Source organism: Mobula birostris, chromosome 11, assembly GCF_030028105.1.
Source record: "Mobula birostris isolate sMobBir1 chromosome 11, sMobBir1.hap1, whole genome shotgun sequence".
In the NCBI taxonomy this organism is placed as follows: Eukaryota; Metazoa; Chordata; class Chondrichthyes; order Myliobatiformes; family Myliobatidae; genus Mobula; species Mobula birostris.
The window spans coordinates 109289210-109305218 of NC_092380.1; the positions used below are offsets into that span (position 1 = coordinate 109289210).

At 43.7% G+C, this 16009-nt stretch overlaps 1 protein-coding gene across 2 annotated transcripts in view; it reads left to right on the forward strand.

Annotated features, from left to right (window-relative positions):
• The first annotated feature begins 1978 nt into the window (after positions 1-1978).
• Positions 1979-16009, forward strand: part of mpped2a (metallophosphoesterase domain containing 2a) — a 210235-nt gene continuing 196204 nt past the window's right edge. Inside the window, exons 1-2 of one of the 2 annotated variants that reach the window (XM_072272830.1) lie at positions 1979-2034; positions 4582-4876. In XM_072272830.1, the coding sequence (XP_072128931.1) occupies positions 4725-4876 (152 nt within the window). In that variant the 5' untranslated portion in view covers positions 1979-2034; positions 4582-4724. Of the gene's footprint in view, positions 2035-2308; positions 2832-4581; positions 4877-16009 lie in introns of those variants that run through there. The other variant, XM_072272829.1, reaches the window with a different exon arrangement.

The following is a 16009-nucleotide window of genomic DNA, read 5'->3' on the forward strand; positions in this document are numbered from 1 at the left end:
CCTGGTATCTTCTTTGCTATTATCAGCTAGATTACCTTCATATTTCATCTCTTGCACTTATGGCTTTTAGTTGCCTTCTCTTAGTACTTGAAAGCTTCCCAATCCTCTGACTTCCCACTCATTTTTGCTCTACTATATGCCCTCTCTTTTACTTTTATGTTGGCCTTGAATTCTCTCGTCAGCCACGGATGCATCATTCTGCCTTTAGAATTCTTCCGCTTCACTGTATCTGGTTGCATATCAACTGTCCCGTCCCCAGTCCTATTACTCCGGTTCCCAACTCCCTGCCAAAATAGTTAAAGCCCTCCCCAACAACTCCAGCAAACCTGCCCGCGAGGATATTGGTTTCCCTTGAATTCAGGTGCAACCTGTCCCTTTTGTACAGATCCTACTGTCCCTAAAGAGATCCAAATGATCCAGAAATCTGAAATTGTTCCCCCTGCACCAATTCCGCAGCTCCATCTGCCGAGTCATCCTAATCATACCCTCACTGGCACATGGCACAGGCAGCAAACCTGAGATTACGAACCTGGAGGTTCCACTTTTTAGCTTTCTTCCTAGCTCCCTAAAATCTCCCCTACTGGCTGATAGCTGGATTTGATGATACGTAGCTCAAGACTAGACACCTAGTCTAAGATGGACAGTGATAGTGAGTCCATCTATTGGGGTAGATAAAATGTGATTTCACTTCCTGGGGTAGAACATCAAACATTTAGTTGTACAGTGGAGAGCGATCCAACTGGTCGCATCACAGCCTGGTACAGCAGGTTCAACCAGCAGCATCATGGGCACAAACCTCTGCACCACAGAGGACCTCAGGAAGACAAAGCCATAATTAAAAGACCCTCACCGCCCAGCACCAGTTCTCTTCTCATTTCTCCCACACAGGAGGAACTACAGGAGCTTAAACTGTTTAACACACTCAACAATTTGGAATCAGCTTCTTCCCCTCTGCAGTCAGATTCCCGAATGGCCCATGAACACTACCTTGTTAATTGTCTTTTGCACTATTTGCTTTCTTTTTTAAAGTTATAGTAATTTTTTGTCTTGCATTGTACAACATGTCAGTGGTAATATTGATACAGTATTTATTTATTTTGTAATTTATGGTAATTTTAGTCTACAACTGCTGTAGAACAAATTTCAGGCCATATAGGTCAGTTGTTTCTCATTTCCATTCCTCATTCCCTCAACCCCTTCCCACTGCACCTCCCATTTTCCTCGTACCCTCCCCTGCTCCCCTCCCATACTTTTCCACTGCACACTCTCCATAGGACATATCAGAATCTACTATCACCAACATGTGGTGAAATCTGTTATTTTGCGGCAGCAGTACATTGCAATGCATATTAATAAAAAAACTATAAATTACAAATGAAATATATATTTAAAAGTTAAATGAAATACGTAGTGCGAAAAAAAAGAAAAAAATTGTGAAGTACTGAACCTTGCCCATTCAGAAATCTGACGGCAGAGGGGAAGAAGTTGTTACTAAAACGTAAGCGTGTGTCTTCAGGCTCCTGTACCTACTCCTTGATGGAAGCAACGTCCTGGGTTATGGGGGTCCTTAACGATATAGCAGCAGAATTAGGCCATTTGGCCCCACTATTCATCACGGCTGATTTTTTTCATCCCTCTCAACCTTATTTTCCTCCTTTCTCCGTGTAATCTTTGAGGCCCTTACTAATCAAGAACTTATCAACCTCCGCTTAAAAATTAATTGCACAGATTCACTGCCCCCGGCTAAAGAAATTCCTTTCTTCCCATTCCCTCTAGTCGGCATATCATTTCTCTCCCTCCCATTTCCACTACCCTGTCCCCTCCAGTCTCTTACCGGTGAAGTTTCAGCCCAATGATCCGGCTCTTCAGGAGTTAACGGTTGACCATTCTGTTCTCTCTCTCTCTCCCCATTACACTCACAGGACACACGGACCCGAGCTGCCCGCAGTCAACGAACAAGTGAGGAGTTCCCGAGTCAGGAATTAACGCTGACCGACTTCAATCCTTTTCTGTTTTCCCGCCACTCTCTCAATGGTATTCTCTTTCTCTCTCTCTCTCTCGCTTGGCACAATTCCAATTGCTCCCTCGTCCCTGTTTATTTGGTATGGTGGAAAAATGCCTTTTTTAAATTAAACCAAGATCTACACACAACGCTTTTATGAAAAGGCACACATTAAAAGTTTTTTTTTATTTTTAAAAAAGACTTCTAAAGTTGTGTGTTAGAGAGAAGTTATTGGTTGAAATGTGATTTTATGTAAATCTGTCTATATGTCAGGCAGGGAGTCTGCTGCGAGCATTGTGTGTCATTACCCTCCCTTTCTCTCCCCCCCTGTGCCCGTCGCTGACCCCAGTCTCTCGCCCACCTCCCTCGTTCCCACTACCCCCTCTCTCCAACCCCCCACCCCTCGGCTTCTGCTCTGCCCCCCCGTTTTTTTTGGGTTGATCCGTTCCCCTCCCTCGCTCGCTCCTCCTGCGGGAGCGCTGACCCGAGCGAAGGTCGAAAGCGAGGCTGCGCCGCGATCGGCTCCCGGGTGCCGGCGGGTCGGAGGTTCGTGCCCCGGGGAGGGAAGAAAGAATCAGTTAGCCGGTGACCCCCCGCCACCTCCCTCCCCGTGCCCACCTTTTGCCTGCCAGTCATCCCCAGGCAATCTCTCTCTCCACCCTCCCACCTCACCCCCTTCTCCCTTCCCTCCTTCCTTTCCCTGTTTTTTTTTCATTCTCACCCTCCCTCCTTCCCCTCCGGATGAATCGGCTCCAGTGAAGACCCCGAAAAAGGACAACCCCGGATTCCCGACTCAACTACACACACAACAAAAAAAAAACACGCAGAGGTAATATTTTAAGGGAAAAGCCCAGAAACCTTGTGCCTTAAAAAGAGGAGGGAGGGTGAAAAGAAAGAAGGAGGGAGCAAGGGAAGGAGGAAAGGAAGGGGGATAAAGGCAGCCACAAAAGCCGGGGTCGGCGCCGCGAGGTTAGAGGTGCTCTGTCACTACAAGGCGGGAGACAACCAGAATGGCTTGAAATTAACCTATTTTCGAACGCCTTGTTGCCAAATGTATCGTTTTCGGAGAAATTGCAACGTTTCTGATACTGACATGTAGCGATTCTCTTTATATTCTGTCCCTCTGTGTTTCGAGGGGAGTTAATTCCTGGTTGTGAGTGTGTGTTTTTTTTACACACACACCACACAAAAGTCTTCACGGTCGCGATCTTTTAAGCAATTGCGACGAAGGCCGTCCTCTTGATTTCTCTCGCTCTCTCTCTCCCTCTCTTTCCAGTAACCCGCCGCACAAAAGGCGAGATCAGAATCTAATGCAAACTCCTGACCTGTTCGGTACCTCTCTTCCCCTCTTTATCCACCAACCCCATCCCTGTCTTTCCCTCCCTCCCCTTTATATTTAATTCATCAAAATTGCAACAGAGTTGATGCTGATAATCCTAGAACAAAAATGACTAATTTTGAACTATTGATCTTTATGTGCGTATTTTAGATTATATATATATATATATATATCTTTGAAATATAACTATTTTTGCAACAATTGTGTTGCTTTTTTCCGATGCGTGCTTATTTGTAAACACTCGCGGCCTAGACAGGAGAGAGATTTAAGGAAGGGAATTCTATTTTTGTTAAATATGAGCAAAAATTGAGTGGTAAATTGCAGAGACCGTGTATGTCATTATTTTGCAAATTATCAATAAAATCTACAAATGGGAAGAGAAAAAAAAACAAAATAGCCTCTGCTGGTGTTATTAATGCCGTCAAAGGGAGATTGGGTGCTGGTGCATCTTTTTGCTTTTGAATTAGATATTTAAATAAAGAAAAAATTCGAGGGGGGAACATATGAATGAGTGACGGCGGTGAGATTAGCCGGAGAAATGAATGACGTTGTGGAGAGGGGTTTGTTTTGCGGACGTGAAGAGGGAACCAGGTCTCTCTTGCCCATTGCTACCGCGTGGATGTGGAGGGAGGGGGGAAAGAGAGCAGAGGTCGATAACGGGGGCTTCGTGACCGGGAGAAGGAACAGGTTTGCCAGCACATCACCTTTTCGGAGTTCATTGTAAGTGAGGTCTGACACGCAGACAGCCTGCCTGCCTGTGATGGATGTTCTGAATGTATACTAGTAGTGACATGGTTTATTTATTGAGCTAGGCATCAAACGGGGGGGGGGGGTTGCTGTTTGTGATTAGAGGTGTGGAATCAGCAAATGTTCACCGTATGTAATAACGTCTTTAGTCCCAAGTTCGTGAACTTGAGCCTTTACTGCGGCGGGCCGTCCAGGTATACAATATCATTTATACTGCTGTCTGTCAATTGTGTCGAGGACTCTACCGGTGTTGGAACAACTCCGGGAAGAGTTTTGGATCTAAAAGCATTCATTTTAGCGTTAACCGTGAGAATTTTTTTTATTTCCCTTCACAATTTGTGGAAGAATTTCTCTTTGGGATGGAGAGAATTATTCCATACAGTATTGAGTTGTTGGGAAGAATAATTCTGTTTTGAACTTGCGTACACTAGGACTGTTCTATATTTCACCCCATTTTTCTCAAATTGTCTATTTACCTCCCCTCTCTTTCTAGGACGCTGCTGTTTTTTTTTTCCTTGGGGTGCCCCAGTTTTTGATGTAACGTAGCTGGTGGTGTCCAGATTGGAAGGCTGGAAGTCCACAAGCACCAAACGGCCCACAATGCGCTGCTTAGCGTTTGCCGAAGGAAGAGTGTAAATGGATTTTGTCGAACGAGAGAGGATGGCCCATGGAATTCCTTCGCAAGGGAAAATTACCATCACAGTGGACGAGTACAGCTCGAACCCGACTCAAGCCTTCACTCATTACAACATTAACCAGAGTCGCTTCCAACCGCCCCACGTGCATATGTGAGTACAAGTCCGGCTGGCTGCCACTCTGCATTTCTCTTAACTCAGCATATGCACTGAAAATACAGGAAACGAAAAAATACAGACCGCCCCATTCTCCCTCCATCGCTCCCTCACTCTCAAACACACACAGACATACGGAGAGGGACAGACTGATGTATATATAAAGGTACTGAAATATATACACGTGCATTCACACACACACACACACACACACACTGGGACAGGCAGACATATACACTCTTACACACAGGGTCAGGCAGACAGGCTTGTACACAGGGTCAGGCAGACACCCTTGTGCACAGGAACAGACAGATGCATATACAGAGGATCAGAAATGCATAAAGACACATGCACACACACGCTCACACACACACATGCACTCTCTCACACACAGATGGGCAGATGCATCTTCAGAGAAACAGAAATGTACACACATGCAGAAACTCCTGAACCCTGATGAAACAGTGGATTGCAGCAATTACTGCTTCTGTTTGAAGTGATTTAGCATAAATACCTGCCAAGGTCTCAACATCAGGCATTTCTTGTGATTCATAACAATCTATAAATGTGGCTTGGAATGAACAAGTAAATTGTTACAGAAGGTTCACAAACTATTTGTCAATTAGATATCAAAGAGCTGAGGAGATAGGGAATACCAAGCCCAAGAATCTTAAATTGTCTCTTAATTTTAGCTGACTGGGAAAAAAAAACAATTAAACAGAAGGTGGTTTCCATTATGACATTTTACTTTATTATATTTAATAAGGTGACATTTGCTTTTTGGTTGTCCAACCATATGTAAGAGATTGTTTTACCAACTGTTGGAGAATTTCAGACGATGCCTGTATCCGAGCTCGTTCCAGTGTTCCTGGGTATTGTCTGCTGAAGTTTGGTCAGAAAGTTTTCAGGCAAAGACCTTATCTGATTTATTTATGTTCATTAGACTGCTGCTGTTACGGCAAGTCTTTAAGATCCCAGACAGTGTAGCTGGGATAAGCAAGCTCCATTTCATGTTAACTGATACCTGCTGTTACTCTGATTTTCCCCTGCACTTTATTGTTGAAAAACCGACATCATGCGAGGCAGACTCTGCCAACCTTCCATTTTCCTTTTCTTTTGAAGTGTATCGAAATAACTTCAAAATCCATTCTGCAAATCTGTTGAATAATGGGCAAAGAAGTGGCAGATGGAATGTGGTGTAGGGAAGTGCTCGTCTGTGTACTTTGGAAGAAGGAATAAAGATGTAGACTATTTTCCCAATGGAGAAAATTATATAATCAGAGGTGCAAAGGGACTAGGGAGTCCTTCTGCAGGATTCCCTAAGGAATAACTTTCAGTTTGAGTCGGTGGTAAGGAAGGCAAATGCGATGTTAGTATTCATTTTGAGAGGATTGGAATATAAAATCAGGGATGTAACACTGAGGCTTTATAAGGCATTGAATGTTATGGCAAGGTAATGATTAGCATGGTGCTGTTATGACTCGGGGCATCGGAGCTAAGAGTTAAATCCTGGCCCCCTCTGTAAGAAGTTTGCTCGTCCTGCACTGTGGAATGCGTGAGTTTTCTCTGGGTGCTCCGGTTTCCTGACACAGTTCAAAGACAGCAGTCAGTAGGTCATTGTAAAAGTTACCCCGTGATTAGGCTCGAGCAGCATGGCTTGAAGGGCCGGAAGGTTCCATTCCGTGCTGTATCTCTAAATAAAAAAAGACCACAATTGGAGTATTGAGAGCAGATTCAGGCCCCTTTTCAAAGAAAAGATGTATGGGCATTGGAGAGGGTCAAGAGGAGGTTCATAATTGTGGCCCCAGGAATGAAAGGGTTAATGTATCAGGAGCGCTTCATGGCTCTGGGCCTGTACTCCATTGAATTTAAATGAATGAAGGGGGAATCTGTCAAATATCGAAAGGCCCAGACAGAGCGAATGTGGAGAGGATGTTTCCTAGAGTAGGGGAGTCTGAGACCAGAGGATACAGCCTCAGACTACAAGGATGTCCCTTTAGAACAGAGGTGAAGAGGAATTTCTTTAGCCAGAAGCTGATGAATCTGTGGAATTCTGTCAGCTGTGGAGGCCAAGTCATTGGGTGAATTTAAAGCAGAGGTTGATAGGTTCTTGGTTAGTATGGGTGTCAAGGGTTTTGGGGAGAAAGCAGGGGAATGGGGTTGTGAGGGATATTAAAGCAGCCAAGATGGAATGGCATAGCAGATTCGATGGGCCGACTGGCATAATTCTGCTCTCATGTCTTATGGTCTAAAAATAATACTTAATAGAGGCTGAAATGAAAATGAATTGTTAATTTATCAATGATTTTGAGGGTGATTTTCTTTTAAATGAAGGCTGCATATGTTGCTTAAGTTAAAACGTACTCAGTGGCCACTTTATTAAGTACACCTGCTGTTAACACGTATATCTAATCAGCCAATCATGCAGCAGCAACACAATGCATAAAAGCATATGCAGACATGGTCAAGAAGTTCCATTGCTGTTCAGACCAAACATGAGAATAGGGAAGAAATGTGATCTAAGTGACTTTGATTGTTGGTTCCAGAATGAGTATCTCAGAAACTGCTGATCTGGGAACTCACTCTCAATAGTCTCCAGAGTTTAGAGAATGGTGCGAAAAATAAACATCTAGAGAGCGGCATTTCTATAAATGCCTTGTTAATGAGAGACGTCCGAGGGGAATGGCCAGACTGGTTCAAGCTGACAGGAAGGTGACAGTAACTCAAATAACCATGTGCTACAATAGAGGTGTGCAGAAGAACATCTCTGAATGAACAATACATCAAACTTCAGAGCGGATGGGCTGCAGCGGTAGAAGACCGCGAACATGCACTCCGTGACCACTTTGTTAGGTTCAGGAGGTATCGGATAAAGTGGCCTCTGTGTGTATATTACAACGAAGATCAATTCTCAAGCACAGGAACTGCAGTAGGAACCTTGTACAAATATAGCATTCACAGTTGGTGCAATATTTAAGTGCAGGATACGCAGGGAGAATAGCTTTATTTGAAATACAGGAAGCATAACAGGTGTTTTTTTTGTGTGTGGAGAACCACACTATGGAGAACAGTCATTAAGTACACAATATACAAAGTATAATAAACACTACTGAGAGAATCACCAGAGTCTCCCTACCCTTATTTGTGACATTTACTGTTGTACGTGAAGAGTCCAAAGCATTGTTGAGTCTCCATACCACCCACCCCAAAATGTCTTTGACCCACAACCATCAGGAAGGAGGTACAGGAGCATCAGGACTTGGACTGTCAGACTGGGTAACAGCTTCTTCCCTTAGGCTGTGAGACTAATGAATACCCTGCCACCACTGAGATCTGATCACTAAGTCAGCGACTTCTTTACTGTTTACTGTACTGTTTGCCTGTGCTGTGAACTATATGCATTTTGAATTGTATATTTTTTAACTTAGTTATGATAATAGTTGTCTTCTGTGCCGTGTTTGATATATGTTTTGTGGGTGCACCATGGTCTGGAGGAGCATTGCAGAATCTTTTGTGCTGAATATGTAAAAGTGGTTTTGGAATTATTAGGAAGATATGGGTGGGGAGGGAAATGTGGTTGGAAGTGGATGTGAGGAGGCTGTTTTGGACCAGAGGGCACAACCTCAGAATAGAGTGACAGTGGTAAATCTGGAATTAATTGCTACAGACGGCTGTGGAGGCTAAGCCATTGGATATATTTAAAGCAGAGGATGATAGGTTCTTGATTAGTCAGGGCATCAAAGGTTAGGGGAAGAAGGCAGGAGAATGGGATAGGGAGGAATAATAAATCAGCCATGATAGAATGGCAGAGCAGACTCGATGGGCTGAATGGCTGAATTCTGCTCCTATGTCTTATGGAAGAAGTAGTATTCTGCTATTCAGAGGAATTTTAACCCTCGTTGCAAAACATGGCAGCAAAGGTTTGTCTCCCAGAAGGATTTAAGTTGAGAATTCAGAATGGACAGCTCTAGAATGCTTGTATATTACATATATTGTGTACAGATAAATCCCAGTGGAGTTAAACTCATTCACAGTCTCTTCTCAGCAGTGTGAGGCAGTAATACACTGTTTTTTAAACGTGCTTCTTGAATCACTGATGTGAATAAAAACCGATGGCCTGTTGCAGGGGGCAATTTGCAAACCAGACTTGCTGAATTAAAAAAAATGCACACTGCTCTTCGGGGCATTATTTTTTTAACAATAATACTCACAGTCTGGAGTGATTTCAGGGTCATAGTGCAGTCTTTTAAAAGTTCAGACACCAGTTATAAACAGCTTGAACTTTGCTCTCAGTTTATGCAGTCGTCTTAACCTCAATCAAATGTCAAGCCGGTAACTCGCTCCAAGCATCTTGTTATCCATTGTAATGACCGGTGTTGCTGTTGTACTAAGCAGCTCTGCTCTAGCGTGGGTTTGAAAGCAAATTTGGTTCCCTGTGTGAGTTTCTGGTGTGTAGAGAGCGCTGTACACCCAGGGCTTGTGTGGATTGAGGACTCCTCACTTTTTCCATGAGGGCACTACAACAGGTAGTTAAAACTGCCAGCTCACCACCAGCACCAGCCTACCTGCCATCAAAGACGTGTACATGGAAAGGTGCTGGAAAAGGGCCAGTAACATCAGGCTGTGCAGCGGCCATACTAGCATCACTAGACTCAAAAACAGTTACTTCCCCTAAATCGTCAGGCCGATCAAAATCTCTATCCATTAACCCACCGCACCAGCACTCCTCTCCACAGCCTCCCCCCTCCCCATTCACTGTCACTTATCGTTTTGTGCATACAATCTGTGTAAGCTATTCTTATGTGTGTATATGACCTATACCCAAAACAGTGATTTCTACATTAAGTTTTGTAGGATTGTTTTTTATATTTATATTTATTGTGTTTTTTTTTCTCTCTTGTTGTGTCGTTTATGTGTTTTTTTAATGCTGCATTGGATCCGGAGTAACAAGCAAGGGTAGCCTAGTGATTAGTTTTGAAGCTATTACAGCTCAGAGTTCAGGGTTCACTTGCGATGTCACCTGTGAGGAGTTTGTATATCCTCCCAGTGAATGCATGAGTTTCCCCCGAGTATTCTGCTATCCTCCCACAGTCCAAAGATGTACCGGTTACTGGGTCAATTGGTCATTGTAAATTGTCCTGTGATTAAGCTAGGGTTAAATATGAAGGTTGCTGGCCTGTGCGGCTCGTTGGGCCAGAAGGGCCTGTTTATCGTTAAGTAAAAATAAATAAATATATCATGTTGCACTCCTGTACTGAAGGATGATAGTGGCAGGTTGGAGACATGTCTCTGCCAAACAAGATGTAGAGTGCTCCTTCATTCCGCTAGCCTGCAGGTCACTCTCGGGCAAGATGTAGTGCCTGCTTAGCCTCGCCCCCCCAGATTAGGTTTCATGTGAAGCCATGGGAGCAGATGGTGGATGGTTGGGTGAGCAGTTGGTGCAGATCACAAGTCCTGGTTATGCGACCACTGACACCAGGCAGACAATCTCTGAAGAGTATTGATAATGGCTGGGGTCACCTGTTTTGTGCAGACACTGCCCAGAAGGCGGCAACGGCAAACCACTTCTGTAGAAAAAATTTGCCAAGAGCAATCATGTTCACCGATAAGACCACGATTGTCCACGTCATACCAACGGCACATAATGATGATAACTGAAGAATGACAATAAACAATCTTGAATCCTGATCCTAGAGTGTACCATGTGGGGATAGGCTCAGGTGTGCAGTATTCATTAGTGGAAGAGGCATTGGCATCTATTTTTCTGAGTCACAAGTATAGCAGTGAGACCAGGGGTAGTTACAGAGATTCCTCTCGACGTGGAGATCCCATGTAATGAGAAGATTGGCAGTTTAGGAATTGTGAATGATGAAATGGAACTGAACAATCGAAAATTCTTTGATTTTTGGAAGTGGGGAATCGAGCTGGTTCTTCTACCGTACCGAAGGAATGGCTTCATAGTTTGGCTGCAGACTTGGTTTGAATGCTTAGCTTCGTGACCTGACTGAGAGTGGTTTCCGAGAAGTGTCCTGTGGAAGCGGTGGATGCAGGTTTGATTGACAGACGTTTGGATGAGTACATGGATGGGAGGGGAATGGAGGGCTATGCTCCAGGTGCAAGTCGATGGGACTAGGCAGATTGACAGTCTGGCATGGGCGAGATGAGCCTGTTTCTGTACTGTAGCATTCTGTGATTTTGAATGGTCAAACATTAAAGCATGGAATTGATGCAAAAATTTAACATTTATGGATGTTACAGTAGTGTAGCGGTTAGCACGATGCTGTTATAGCCTGGGGCACCAGAGTTCAGAGTTCAAACCAACATCCTCTGTAAGGAGTTTATATGTCTTTCCTGTGAGTGGGTTTCCTCCGGGTGCTCTGGTTTCCTCCCACAGTCCAAAGATGAACTGGTTAGTAGGTTAATTGGTCATTGTAAGTTGTCCTGTGACAATTTACAAGTTTCTACATGTGTACCATGGAGGACATTCTAACTGGCTGCATCACCATCTGGAGTCATGGGTGGGGGGCTACTGCGCAGGATCGAGAAAGCTGCAGAGACCTGTCAAATAGCTCCTTCATGGGCACCAGCCTCAGCAGTACCCATCTTCAAAGAGCAATGCCTCAGAATGGCGGCATCCACCAGTAAGGATCCCCATCAGCCAGGACATGCCCTCTTCTCATTGCTACCATCAAGGAGGAGGTACAGGAGCCTGAAAGCACACACATAATAATTCAGGAACGGCTTCTGTACCCCTGCCATCTAATTTCTAAATGGACATTGAACCCATAAATAGTACCTTACTACTTTTTTAATTTTAATTTTTGCACCACTAATTTAGATTAACTGTTTAATATAATTATTTTCTGTAATTCACATTTTTTCTCTGATGTATTTCATAGTACTGCTGCCGCAAAGACAAGAAATTTTTAGCATATGCCAGAGATATTAAAGCTGATTCTGATTTGGCTAGGGTTAAATAGGCGAGTTGCTGGGCAATGCGACTCATTGGGTCGGAAGGGCCTGTTATGTGCCGTATCTCTAAATAAAATCAAAATTTTTTTTAAAAATCCACCTGCTCTTTAAAGTGACCCTTCTTTAACAATACATCTTGCTAGACAATGGCAAATTTGGACCAACTATAGAAGTGATTTTTAAAAAATAAATGTGGTGTTCCGCTTGGGGATTTAATTTCCTCTTGCTGCTCACTGCTGACTGCCCCTGCGTCAGCTTCATTGTGCTCTACTCCGAAGGATTTTAACAATGGCAGTGAAGTAGCTGAAAGTCAGTATTAACCTGCACGCTACCAGTGAGGGTGGGAGGCATGACTGTGCCTCGACTTTCTTAGAAGTTCACTTAGGTTGAGCACGTCATCAGAAACCCTGACAAGCTTCTACAGGTGCACAGTGGAGAGTATTCTGGCTGGCTGAATCATGGCCTGGTCTGGAAACTCCAATGCCCCAGCATGGACAAGGCTACAGAAAGACTGAAAGGCTCCAGTCCATCACGGGTGAAGCCCTCCCCACCATTGAGCATATCCACACAAAACGCCGTCGCAGAAAAGCAGCACGCATCCTCAAGGACTCCCACCCTCCAGGCCACGCTCTCTTGTCCCCGCCGCTGTCGGGAAGGAGGTACAGGAGCCCGTTAGGTTGCACACAACTAGGTTCAGGAACAGTTATTACCCTACAACCATCAGGCTCGTGAGTCAGTGTGGATAACTTCAAACACTTCAACATATGACTCCACAACCTATGGGCTCATTTTCAAAGACTCTGCAACATGCATTCTCAGTGTTATTCACTCAACACTATTGCCCTTGAATAGAAACACCTACAAAAAGTGGCAGATAAGGCCCAGTCCATCACAGGTTACGCCCTCCCCAGCATTAAGCAGATCTACTCAAAGCATTGTTGCAGGAAAGCAGCATCTATCATCAGGGATCCCCACCACATGCTCTCCTCTCACTCCTACCATCAGGAAGAAGGTACAGGACCCCCAGAACTCTCACTGCCAAGTTCAAGAACAGTTATTATCCGTCAGCCGTCAGGCTCTTGAACCAAAGGGGATAACTTCACTCTGTGTCATTCACCCCATCATTGAAATGTTCCCACAACCTAAGGACTCTTCATCTCAACTTCTCAGTATTTATTGCTATTTATTTATTATTATTATTATTTCTTTTTGTATTTGTACATTTGTTGTCTTTTGCACACTGTTTGAATGCCCAAGTTGGTGCGGTCTTTCATTGATTCTGTTATCGTTATTATTCTGTAATGGATTTATGGAGTATGCCCACAAGAAAATGAATCTCGGTGTTGTATATGGTGACATATGTGTACTTTGAACTTTATTATTATGTTTTTTGTATTTGCATAACTTGTCGCCTTTGGTACATCAGTTTTCTGGTACGTCAGTCTTTGTAGTTTTTCACTGATTCTGTTGTGTTTCTTCATATCTACTGTGAATGTCTTCAAGAAAATGTAGAATGTGGTGCCATAGACGTACTTTGCTAAATAAATTTACATTGAACTTTGAGGGAGTTCCAGTGAGATTGGGTATAGGAAGGGAAATTCTGGATTCATCTGCTTTCCCCTTCAAGAAACACTTGTGGCGATTGTATAATTTTATTCTAAAGTATTCTCTTTCCTACAAAAAAAAACAAGGAAATTCTTTAAGAGATGATCAAAGTATTTGACAGGATCGTTCGGAGCTAAGGGGGTATTTCAGGGGAGAACTAAAGAAAAAACTAGACGTGTTGCTACTGGTCCTGTGCAGGAGATGTGCTGTGTAATTTGATACTGAGTTATCAATTTACAGAACACTACAGCACAAAAAAGGCCCTTCAGCCCATCCAGCTGAACTATTATGCTGCCTAGTCACATTCACCTGTACCCAGACCATCTCATCTATGCACCTATCCAAATTTCTCCTGAATGTTGAAATCAAACCTGTAGCCACCACTTCCACTGACAGCACGTTCCACACTCTCACCACTATCTGAGTGAAGATATTCCCCCCCCATGTTCCCCTTCAATAGTTAAAATTGCACCATTAACCCATGACTCAACCCTGAAATGTCTGGTGAGGAGGTAGTTTGACTGACAACTGGTTTGGCGAACCACCTTCCTCCCGGTAGATGTCTCAATGATACTTCCCCCTCCCCCACCTGCCAGCCCCCACACAACCTATTCTTTGTTGCCAATGTCCCCTCATCATCTGTCCATTCTTTTTTTTTTTCCTGATGCTCTGTCTCCATGTGCCCTCCTGTAAAATATTAAAGACCCTCTCTATCCAGGACATGCTCTCTTTTCATTGCTACCTTCAGGGAGGAGGTACACAGTTCGAAGACACTAACTCAGTATTTTAGGAACAGCTTCTTGTCCTCTGCCATCAGATTGCTGAATGGGCAATGAATGCTACCTCATTCTTCCTCCTTTGCACTATTTATTTCTGTAACTTGTAATTTTTAAGTCTTGTGCTGTACTGCAACCACAGAACATATTTCGTGATGTACCTCAGAGATTATAAACCCGTTCTTTTCCCCCGTGCTGCGTCATCAGATTACTGAGCGGCCCATGACCACAATTTTTCTCTCTTTTCCACTACTCATTTACTTTTATAGATTTCTTAACGTAACTTGTATTTTTTTTATGTATTGCACCATACTTCTGCAGCAAAGCAACAGATTTCCCGAAATTTTTTCTGTGATAATAAATCTGATTCTGAACATGAGATTCTGCAGATGCCGCAAATTTGCTGTCAAATATGGGCAGCGTTGTCCAAGCAGAATGATTTCCCTACTGCTACTTGTCTGGGACAGACAGAGACACACAGACAACAGGGTTGCAATTAACAATCTGCTGAAAAAACTAGTGGGTCGAGCAGCATCTGAGTGTGGGGGTGGTGGAGAAGGAATTGTTGACATTTCGGAGATCCTTCATGAATACTATAATACTTCAGGGCAGAGTTTGTTTCACGTGTGCGTGTCCAATAAAATTGAGAGAGTACAGAGGAGATTTACTAAAATGTTGCCTGGGTTTCATCTAAGTTACAGAGAAAGGTTGAACAAGTTGGGTCTTTATTCTTTGGAGCGTAGAAGGTTGAGGAGGGACTTGATAGAGGTGTTTAAGATTATGAGGGGGATTGATAGAGTTGACGTGGATAGGCTTTTTCCATTGAGAGTGGGGGAGATTCAAACAAGAGGACGTGAATTGAGATTTAAAGGGCAAAAGTTTAGGGGCAACATGATGGGGAACTTCTTTACTCAGAGACTGGTAGCTGTGTGGAACGAGCTTCCAGCAGAAGTGGTTGAGGCAGGTTCGATGTTGTCGTTTAAAGTTAAATTGGATAGATATATGGACAGGAAGGGAATGGAGGGTTATGGGCTGAGCGCAGGTCGGTGGGACTAGGTGAGAGTAGCGTTCGGCACGGACTAGAAGGGCCGAGATGGCCTGTTTCCGTGCTGTAATTGTTATATAGTTATATGGTTATAATATGCCTTTCATCATCAAAATGAGCATAGGACAGATGGATGACCTGCCACGTTTACATTAAGAGGGCATAGTGAGACTTTCCCCTTTCGTGTCTGTTGAACATTTACTGTCAGTATGGAGAAGCCATTTTGTACCTCATGTGGGCAGTATGGTAGCATAACACTTAATAGTAGCTCCAGTGACAGGTGGTTCAATTACTGCCTCTGTCTGTAAGAAGCTTGAGACTCCATGGGTTTCCTCCAGATGCTCTCATTTCCTCCCACATTCCAAAGATGTACAGTTGGGGTTAGTAAGTTATGGGCACGCTATGTTGGCATAGGAAGCATGGCCACACTTGCAGGCTGCCTCCGTCACAACCTTGGATTGTGTTGGTCGTTGCCGCAAACGACGCATTTCACTCTAAGGTTCAATGTAGATGTGACAAATAAAGCTAATTTTTATTCTTTATTTTTCATTGCACTCCAAGCAGTTACAAACCCAGCCCATAAATCAAAACTGAATCCTTTTCTAAAAGCTACTCGGGGATTTCCAGGATAATTGGGAGAAGTGCAGAATGTGGAGAGATCCATAAGAGATAAGAGCAGAATTAGGCCATTTGACTCCACCATTCTAGCATAGTTGACATACTATCCCTCTC